At 37.9% G+C, this 10,769-nt stretch overlaps 1 protein-coding gene across 3 annotated transcripts; it reads right to left on the bottom strand.

The window, feature by feature from the left end:
- Positions 1-1,559: 1,559 nt before the first annotated feature.
- On the bottom strand, positions 1,560-6,638 carry LOC131320187 (VIN3-like protein 1). Of its 3 annotated transcripts, XM_058350795.1 has the most exons (6): positions 6,478-6,638; positions 5,262-5,337; positions 3,617-4,226; positions 2,859-3,169; positions 2,221-2,754; positions 1,560-2,147 (listed from the first exon to the last, which is right to left on the bottom strand). In XM_058350795.1, exons 3-6 carry the CDS (start codon positions 4,075-4,077, stop codon positions 2,014-2,016), a joined length of 1,440 nt encoding a protein of 479 aa, XP_058206778.1. In that variant the 5' UTR covers positions 4,078-4,226; positions 5,262-5,337; positions 6,478-6,638; the 3' UTR covers positions 1,560-2,013. The 3 variants fall into 3 exon arrangements, with proteins under 3 accessions (XP_058206778.1, XP_058206776.1, XP_058206777.1); XM_058350793.1 differs by having other exon boundaries at positions 1,560-2,754; XM_058350794.1 differs by having other exon boundaries at positions 1,560-2,754; positions 6,475-6,623.
- Between the last annotated feature and the right edge of the window lie 4,131 nt (positions 6,639-10,769).

Genomic DNA, 10,769 nt, shown 5'->3' with positions numbered 1-10,769 from the left:
TTGATCCCTACGTAGGCCCCCTCGTTTTTTTTAATAGTATTTTTGGACGGCTTGAAACGACCGTCTGGTGGCCGGAGCTGGCGTGGCCGTCGGTACAGTTTCAGTATGGGAACCGTCGGTCCCTATAGCTCTACTCTTTTTCCAGTACCTTATCTACACACTGGGGGGGGGGGGGCTACAGTAGTTATGAGTATCTCACAAAGCAGTTGTGCACATTTAAAGGACGGTTCCTAAAATCAGTTAAGACTCCTCGTCATAGTACCAACCTACCTACCTTCTTTTTTTATAAGGGTTTTTATGAATAAAAGGAAGTGCAAGTATGGTATCCGTTACTTCCTGATGGAAGTATTATCCTATCACACCACACTACTAAGAGACTCCCACCGCATTTATATCGGGACCTAAACTAAGGTCTCACCACGTATGAATGATGTCAAGAATATGTTTAGCTTCAATAAGAGACTACGAAGACTCGAACCTAAACATTAATGTCCGACCAAGTTCTGAGTTTCCACCTTTAGAACCGACCTATTAAAGAAACCTAACTACTTTATTCTTTTCCATGAATTTCTTTTTCCCTTAAAATTGTGAAATGAGGAAACCTAACTACAGTTTATCATGCACGTAAAATAGGAAAAAAAAATAGAAAAATCACTTTGCAATACCATAAATAGAACTATAGAAGAGGTTATTAGGTGGTGTTGAAACCTTGTTCCTCCACCCTTCATAATATATCATGACGATTGACGATGAATAGTAGTAATATTTTTGTGGTGAAAAGCAAAGAAGACATATTCCAGATTACGATAGGAAAGCAGTAGTCTTGAATCTTGATTTTTCAACCAAATCAAATAGACAACTGCCAAGTAGGGACTAGACCAGGGATAGCAACCTCTCAGAGGGAAAAGTTAGTCATTGGAAGTATCCCAAAAGCTGAAAACACAATAAACAAATCAATACAAGAGGAAAATGGGTCCTCTTGTGTGTGTCATCAATGAGTCAAGTGGTGCACTCCCCCTTCCCCCCTTCTTTCTTCTCCTCTCCGGTTTCTTTTGTTTTAACCCCCTCACTGGTAGGGCCATGCTACTACAAAAGCCCAAGGGCTCAACGTTAAGGCTTCGTTGGGTAGTGTTGGATATTTAAAAGTTTCGGATTCTCTCCGGTCCCAGTTTTGAATTGGACGAAATAGTCCAAGTTTTGGACCACACATTGGTATAGTCAATAGTTTGGTTTGATTAGAGACTCTTACTGGTAAGAGATCCGAACCATTAATTATAGCAATGGACGACTCAAATTTGAATTATCCCATCCAGTCCAAATTAAGGATCCGACCGGAGAGGATCAAATTTCATAGTAATCGAAGTATAAATAATTGAGATTGACTAGTTCTTAAAAACTAAGGACCCGTTTATTACTAATTCGCTTAAAATTCTAACTGTATTTTAGCACAATTGAAACCAAACAGACCCTAATTCCACAGGGTGAAATCAATATCACTGTTTCAATTCATTAGTACGGTTTAAGAAACGATTGATGCATTCTATTTCTACAACCCCAAATTTTCGAAGGGGACCGAATCGTCCCAAATATAAATGAATCACTTCCAATAGCGTGATTAACTTAATGTACAAAGAATAAGAAAAAACAATCAGCAGTACAGTAGTTATTCTCCCGGCTTAAGAATAAGGAAATGGGATTTTACGAAGCTAATCTAATACAAGCCTTAAGTTAATGTGTAATCCCACAGTTAACTACATAAACCATTCCGTGGCTTCTTGTTGGATACAGTATCTGAAAAGGTGTCGACTAGTTGTGCTGCTAAACTACTCGGATCATCGATCATAGTCCGAATGAAGGTGTTGACCACCCTTCGTTCTTGCTCTGTCGATCTCAAGCCAAACCATGTTAACAACTTAATCCTGAATTCCCGTTTTATACGACCTTCACATTCCAGCCGTCGAATCGTCTTCACACAGTATTCTAAGTTATCATCCAAGCCCCTCGACTCGTGGGTCATTCTGCACGGTGACCCGTTTCCCAGAGTGCATAGTTTCCCCGAAAAATCAATAGCTGGCACTTCACCAGTAGCACCATGTGTCCAATTCTGAGAGTCGCCGCTACCATGAGATCTTGCTTGATTATCATCCCTGGAAGATTCAAAAGGAGGGGTTAGGTCTTCGTTTAGATCAGGCACTGAAGCAACATTCAAGTCGAGCTCACGTGAAACGGGTGGCAGATGATCATTAGCTGCCTCAGAAGCTCCGCAGCATTCCTCTATATCGATGCCAGAAAAGCCCTCAAAGCCGCCTTGTTCTTGAGCCCATGCCAACCGTAGGATCTTTCCAAGGTCTCGGACCTTGAAACCAGAAGTTGATCCAACGGCTGGCAGAGTCTTAGGTTCCCTCCTGGCATTAGAATTTGCTCTGGTTTGGGGATTCTTGTGAATTATCTCCACACTCTTGGTGAAACACTTTGCCTCAGAATGTCCTAAATTGGCATCATCGGTGTATGAAATTATCCGAAAAGAGTACTCAGTGCAGGGTTGCAGATTTGATATCAAAACCCTTCTCAGAACTCTGGGAAAAGCACAAATAGGCTCTTTTGAATGCGTCTCGTCTCTACTCCTGCAGTACCAGAGCTTGTATCCCTTAATATCACTGCTTGATATAGAAGGTAAATCTAACAAAACAATCACAACCGAAGAAGACGTCACTTCTTCAAAATGGAATCTGCAAGCCGCAGGAAGTGAGCCCTCTGCCAATTTTAAAAGCATTAAAATACTCTTAGTCATTTAAATTAGCCTTCATTTTCAAGTTTCAAGCAAAGTTAGAATATAGACAATTTGTCAGGTAAGCTACCTCTGTGATTTGGGTTTGTGTCAGAAACAGTGGCCAGCCATTCATCTGCTTTGTCAATTGCGAGAGAGCACAGTTTTTGCACTTCAGCTGCAATAGGAAGTCTGCTAACAATGCCCCGTGCCATCTTGGCTGAAACTCCATTCAATGGACCAACCTCTGTTTCTAATTTGGCTTTCGCATCGTTAACGAGTTTATGCAGTTCTTTAAACCTGGATGTTCCATTGAGGAGCCTGTAACTCAGGAATATCCTATAACAGAGGACATCGACCCGTCGAGCATCCTTTGCTACATTCAGTTGCTTCTTCCAACATCTGCCAGTATATTTGTAATTCAAACAATCAGATTCAAAACCTACGAAAGGGAAATAAAGTTTACTTGCAGCCGACTTTCTCTAATCTACTTATTGTCTTATTCTGCCAGGGCTGAAGCCTGGATTATAGTCCAAGAGAGCTGTAACTATTTACCAACCTTTTTGATTCATCAAGATAGCATTCACTAATAAATATCATGTTCCAGCAAATAAAGACGGCAAAAAGTTCATTACTTACATGATGGAAGGTTCTTTCCACGAAGCAAGAACTCAAACTAAGTGTCACACGCTTCTATTTTGTTTTTGTTTTCAGTTTGCCTGTTCGTTTTTTTCTCTTCCAATTTTCGATCTTATGGAGGGAAAGGGATTCTCCTGTCCCCAATCTAAAAGACAGTCAGATGCGCTGTAATTAATTTCTCAAGTCATGGAGTGCAAACAAACAACTCACCCAAGTATGCCCGAAACTTTACCACAAGAAGCACAGCAGTAACTCCCATCAAGCTGCATCAATTGCCCAAGATCAACAACCCCCACCTTTCCATGTTGGAGTGCACACTCAATATGACAGGATAAACCACAGGAGTCTCGGTTACCAGATTCAGATGTGCATACCAACCACAGACTAGGATCCTTGTTGTCATCAAACAAGTGACAGATGCAACAAGAGCACCTCTTGCAGAAAGTGTCGTCTATGGACAAAATGGCTTTACATGCAGAATTTTTACAGATCCATGAATTCGAAGTTCCAAAATCCTGAGACTGCTCTGCAGGAGGTGAAATCAGAACAGGGCTTTCCCCCTTTCTCTGATGTTTCCTAGAAGAAGGATGATCCTTGGGACTAAAAGATGCTTTTGTTCGCTCGTGATTCCTCAAAACTTTCTTACTCGACTTTGGAGGTTGTTCTGCCATTTTGCATATAAATGAAGCAGTGTATTTCTTTTTCAGTCCTGATTTCAGAAACACTCGGAGGAGTTCCGGACTTCTTGAAGCACCATTAGATCATCCATTTTTCTCTGGGGTGCTTTGCACACTGAAAGAAAGACTTTGGAAGCCAGAGACTGACAGCAAAAGAAACATTCCAACCGAAGAGTAAGATAATCTAGAGCAAGGCCAAAAACGAAAAAACAGAAGTAAATAGGAGTGCATACATCAACTTTGATAGTAAATAGTGCATGTCCTATAAATGCAACACTGTATCTCTTTTTCACCAAACTCAATTGTGGTTTGCTTTATCCTATGCATAGATGATAGATTACTGACCTGGAAGACCAATTATATACCGATGAGTCCTTTGAACAAGACACATCATCAGATAGAGAAGTAATTTTTTGACACGCAACTGATAAAGAACTATATGCATGACTGATATCATCTAACCTGAGAAAACGTTAATGATCTTACCGAAAGACATAAATTTATTGGATTTCACATAAAGGAAACACTTACCAAACAAAAAATGGAATGGTGTCTTCGTACACAACTAAAATGAAAGGACACGCCCTAAAAGAAAATAATAAGGCTTTACTGGAAACCAGCTACTGACTGGTGAGGAGAAGCAGCCCGACTAAATCAAGTTTGTGCTGCTAGGGTTGGAAAGAACCCTTTTAAAACCTCCTCTCTATCTTGTTTGACCTTTATACCCACAGGTGTATCACTAGTCATCAAACATGGTAAAAAAACTTGCACGTCCAGCCCGATTCTAAACAGACTTTAATGCATATAGCCACACTCCAATATCCCTTACAAAAGTGTACAAATAAAGGTTTCCTATTAAAGTTCAAGATGAAAGATTCTAAGAGAACTTTAATGCATCTATCCAAACTCCAATATTCCCTTACAAAAGCATACAAATAAAGGTTTCCTATAAAAATTCAAGATGAGAGCCGCCACTATATCAGAAGAGATGATGTGCCCATGCTATGGCCTTCATCAAAGTATTTTGTTCAAGATCAATATGAATTATACCATCTTGTACTTTTCAATGTCGTAATCAAAGTAGCAAATTACGACAGGGAGAAACATCACAAAGCCAAACATGTAAGAACTACAAAAAGGAGGGGGTGGGAGAAAATACCGAGGATTAGAGGTCTAACCTTTAGCAAGAAATTATGTTCCAAATCTATGATTCTGATTTCTGGAGTCAAGGAAGTTCATGTTCAAGGCACCCTCCTGTGAGAATCAGTAGCATGGGAACCTCAGTAACCAGCAATTAGATACAGTATTTGAAGGCAAACAAGTGTTATGGTGGTCCTTTTTCACGAGGAAGAAGAAATTTCATATTGGACCCATGGTATGGATGATAACAGTGCTGCATATGAAAATCTCTAATTTTTATACATCTACAATCATGACAAGGGAAAAATGTAACTCTTCTCACCGGGAATAATAAAACAGCGATTCTGGACTGCCTTAACTAAAAGAAAGCTGACAAACTAAGGAACTCAAGTTTAACCCATCAATAAACAAGGTTTTCAAAAGATTATGCACTTCCAACTCCAGCCACACTTTTTAAAACATGGCTTGACGATGAGAGGAATGCTCCACCACATCAGCTTGGCCAAACATATTTATGATAATTTGATAATGCATATGCAGAAACAAAAACACGTCTACTGATCGTTCCTCTGTTGCCAAGGCAATGAAGATCTCTAATATGAAGCTTGATAACATGTTCCCATGCTATGTGGAACCAAAAAACATGAACTATTTAGAATCAAATTGAAGGGACCAAAGGTCCTAAACTCAACTTGGACTACTAAAACATGTACCCAGATTTAATGACAACAGTTAATATAACACAAGCAAAACAATTCTTACATTCCGTAGCACCCAAAAAAAACAAGTAACAATTTCTTCAGCTTCAGCTCACCCTTCCGGCCTTCCCAACCCAAACCTCTATACAACCAAACCTCTATACAACAAATTTTCAAGTACATCAACTTGGAAATTCATGAATTCAAGCATCAAACACATCTACTCGGTAGCAAATTAGCCAATCAAAGCACACTGGAAGCAAACACAATACCCTACATACAGCAATCAACACTCATTCCTACTGCGCTTTCCACACATTGGTTAAATTGACAATAACAGAAATCCACACAGATTTTCACAGCCTACATAGTCAACGGCGTACGAATAGGATAATACATTACGGATGACTAACTGCGGATGACTAACTGCGGATCTGACCCGTAGCACTTGGACATACGGACTCACGAATATATACATATCTACGTACATGTGTGTGTGCACGTATATGGAAAACAAAGATGGAGAGGACGAATCTGAGAGAAGTACTACTACTACCTGTGAAGAATGCGAGGAGAGAGACAGAGGAGGCGCCTAGGGTTACGGTGAAGGGAACGACGGCGGGTTTTGGGATTCGGAGGTTCTGTGAATCTCTCTCTCACCTCTATTGCGCTCTGGACCAAATTTCGTTGGTAGTTGAATTTGCTTGGGGAATTGGGTTTACGCACGCTTTGGAGCTGGGAGAGAACTGAAGGGTCACGCGCGGTAGGAGGCGCGTGGATAAGGCTTTGGTGCAGTTGGATGACGAATCAGCGGCGCCGAGGCGGAGGCACACGCAGCACTTTGTTGCATTGTTATTGGTCCGTGACAAACACTCTCTTTTTTAGCATGTGAGATTATACTTTCCTAAAATGCTATCTATTGGAGTAGTAGTCTTCCGTTGATTTGATGGGATTTCTGGCAATTTTGATTATTCGCTAATCATCGTTATAAAACGTGGAAGAGAATACAAGAGAAAAGATAAGAGTTTACTTGAATTTTTTATTGAAAGATGATTTCCATCAATCCGGGGTGCTGTTATGCACCCGCACGACTGATCCGACCGGCCATTTCGATAATGGATGATTCGGATTTTCATCTGAGTAATGGACGGCTCGAATTTGTAAGAGTTCGGATTAAATTCGAGCTCTTCATATGGAGATGGACGATTGGATCTGCCGTACTACAGCAACTTCCAATACTCATCTTTTTTTAATCTTTTAGCAAAAAAATATATACACTTTCAACATTAAATAAAAAATGTGGATATAAAAAGGAGAGTGTGAAAATCACTCCTTTTTTATTTTGAGTAGTAAAGTACACTTGTAAATTAACATACAAATCTTTCTAACAAAACAAAATCGACATACGAGAAAAATAATTTCTCTTCAGCTTCATTCAGTTGCAAGGAAATTTTAAAAAACATTATGAGAATTAACTTTTTCGTAACTTTTTGTAGTTTTCATTCACTATGAAAATTTGTAGAATTCACAATACAATATCAATTTCCCATTAAAAAACAAGAAAAATGGATTGACCAAGTGGTCTTGGGCCGAGACTTGGGAGTTTACTCTTTCTTAAGATCTCAGCTAGTTCAATTCTTCTTACTAGCAACTATTGGGGCCACTTCAGTCTCATGCGTAAGCGTTTAAAACCTTTGTGAAAAAAATATTTAATCTGAGACAAGTTGACCCGAAACACTATATATTACCACATAAAAAAATTTATTCGAAAACAATTTCCTGCAGAATATATCTTACAAAAAGTAAAGATTTTGATTTTTCTCCAAAACCTTCTTTATCAATGGAATGTAGAAAACAACTTTCATTTGCCTTCATTATACTTTACTTCATTTTTCTTGAGAATACAATTCGCAGACAACATTTTTGACAACTGAACGAAACCTCGTTAGTTTCGAAAAGAAAAGGAGAGGAAGAGTAATAATAATGCTTTTTAGAGGAAGAGAGAATCCCCAATTAATAATATGAAGCATCCCAAACATTATTTTATTCGTCCTCTTTGTTCCCCTCCCAATCCGAACGTTTGACATTCGAAGGTTATTCCGCGACGAATTTATGAGGCTATGAATCTTCATCCATAGATGTGGAGAATTTGATTCTCTTGTAATGGCAATGCTAGCTAGCAACGAAAATGTCTTGGCCGCCCAAAACGTTCCATCATGAGTTGCTAGTTGGAGTATATTATAGTGATGACGACGGAACCAGAATTTTGTAACTGCGGGGGCCAGACTATCACAAGATTTTGAAATTTCAAGATTTGTTTGGTTTATATTTTGAGGGAGGTTTTTTTGGGCAGCAGAGAGATAGAAAGATAAACGAGATTAATAATTGGAAAAAAAAACTTATGGGAGACCGTGAGCAGAGAGAGGAATTGGGTTTTGGGACTCAAAACAAACACATTCTTAAAGTATTTAAATGTTTAAATAACACTCAATACAAGTAATTGTTAACAAACCAAAAAAAAACTTTAAATAATATTAAAACTTTAAAAAAAAAAACATTGAAGCTCACAGGTGGCTCCGTCTCTGCTGATGAGAGTAGGATTTTGAATTCACACTGTGATTCTGAAAGCATGCATGTATGGAGTTGTGTTCTGGCCCAACATAAAAATTCTAAGGTGGTCTTGAGATTGGGATTTTGAGCTGACATTGGGCTGCAGTGATGGGTGTAATAACAGCTGCAGTCGAAGAAATATTAGTGCTAGAGTGTGCGCTTGGAGAAACTTTACTTGTTCAGTTTCGTGAGTTGTGGGTTATCTCCGCTATGTGATTTCAATAATTTTACAACCACACGCATACCGCACACCTCTAGTGTGTGGGAGGCCCACTCCATTGTAAAAGTGTGTGTAAGTAAGTTTTTGTGTGTGATTGTAACATTATTGATGTGCAATCATGCTACGTACCATCACACACACTTTTATACATACAATCACATAAACTCATTCACATAAAAAAAATAGGCCCGCACACTACACACACAGTGTGCGTGGGTCCCATTTTTTATGTGAGTAATTTGTGTGATTGTGTGTGTAAGTGTTTGTGGTTGTATATTAATTGTGTATTAATGTACTATTATAGGAATAGTGCTTGTTGAGTTGTTACAATGATAATTTTTATGAATTATTGATTCATCTTGAACAAATAAAAAAAATTAATTTTCACCCAAATATTTTGAAAAAATAAGTCAAAAAAAATCTTAGAAGTGATTATTTTCCAAAAAAAAATTGGTTAAAAGTCATGATTTTACTTTTTTGATTCGTCTCTGCAAATTGAAAAATTAAAGAAGTGAGACGCAGATCTAACAAACGGGGAAAAAAAAATTAAATAAGTACAAAACCAAAAAAAAATCAAAAAAGTTCTGAGTGGAACGAGGTCTAAACATGGTCCTATATAGTTGTACTAGGAACAATCCCTCTGAACTGATATACCGACCAATTGATATTGTTGACATTGTCAGAGTCATATATCCCGTCTTGGACACTAACCTCAACAGCAAATGCTACTACTAGACCCTTCCTTTTGAGCGATTATTCAAGGCTCTTGAAGCACCATTCCGTAGTTTTTTGAGGTCTTTTTTAAAATAGTATATTTTTAAGAGAGTATTACGTGACGGTACTCTAATATCAAATAATAATTTTCCCTTGTTGAGTCAAGACGCAAACAGAAGGACTTCACGGCCATAAACTAATCGGAAAAAAAATAGATTTTACTCTCATCTTATAGAAGGAACAGAAGAAACAATAAAGTGGTCAATCAAGAGTTTGGGTTTCGGATAGACATTTGTTGCTTTTCTCCTTACCGTTATGGTCTTTGTATTTAAAAGATTAATAAAATTTTATGCCGTTCAAAATTTTTTTTTGAAAAGTAGCCGTTGGCCTAATGGCATCAAGGATAAAAAAAAAAGTTTTGATTGATGATTTCAATAACTTATAGTAGTAACATTCTAGAAACTTTTCATAAACAATAAAATATTACTTGTCTTTTACTCGTCTATCGTAGTGGAAAGACTTTTCTATAGTGGCGGCACCAAACTCATTGAAAAGTATTTTATATTAACACCTTGCAACACAAACACTTATATAGAAACAGAGATGCTAGGGACAAAAAAAATTTATCCCGAAAGTATCTCGAAAACAGCAATTAATGGTTGAGATTCACTTTGATGTGTGTGATCCAATCATCAAAGTGATTCTCAACCATTGATTGCCGTTTTCAGGGTATTTTCGGGGTAAATTTTCTTTGTACGTAGCATTCCTCATATAGAGAGGGTCCGGCGTGAACTCATTGGGTACAAGATAATACACAGGAAAAAAATATTACAGTTTTTTTTTTGAAAAAAAAAAATTACAGTTAGAACTCCAATACAATTTTTCACATATATTATTGTAGATGGCGGATATATATGCACTTTTTACGGTTATCAATACATCTTTTTGTTAAACTAAGACCTCGTTTGATAATAGTGATAGATGGATGGAATTCGTAAGGGGATATGATTAATATTGGGATTGGTAATGAGAATGGATTGTTAATGAGAATGGATTAATAATGAATATGTTTGTTTGAGATGAGATTAGATAATAGGATTATTAATATCATGTTTGTTTGAAATGAGATTAGATTGATAGAAAAAATTGGTAATGAGAAAGGGTTGGTAATGAGAAGATGTTGGGATTGAATTATGAATACCAAGTTTCAGGGGTATTCCTAAACCCCTATTGGCCGGCTTGGACATTCCAATGGACTAATAGTCCGGACCTTTTTTTGTTACCAAACAAAGTATTAATACTCC

This window comes from Rhododendron vialii, chromosome 3a (assembly GCF_030253575.1).
Source record: "Rhododendron vialii isolate Sample 1 chromosome 3a, ASM3025357v1".
NCBI classification, from domain to species: Eukaryota; Viridiplantae; Streptophyta; class Magnoliopsida; order Ericales; family Ericaceae; genus Rhododendron; species Rhododendron vialii.
This window is presented reverse-complemented; position numbering and strand designations above follow the sequence as displayed.

Bases quoted from the DNA above. Each gene is read 5' to 3' on its own strand.
- LOC131320187 (XM_058350793.1), bottom strand. From the start codon at position 4,077: ATGGCAGAACAACCTCCAAAGTCGAGTAAGAAAGTTTTGAGGAATCAC. The intron at 3,170-3,616 runs GTGAGTTGTTTG...ATATACTGGCAG, and splicing joins AAAGTTTCGGGCATACTTGG to ATGTTGGAAGAAGCAACTGA. The intron at 2,755-2,858 runs GTAGCTTACCTG...TAAAATTGGCAG, and splicing joins CACAAACCCAAATCACAGAG to AGGGCTCACTTCCTGCGGCT.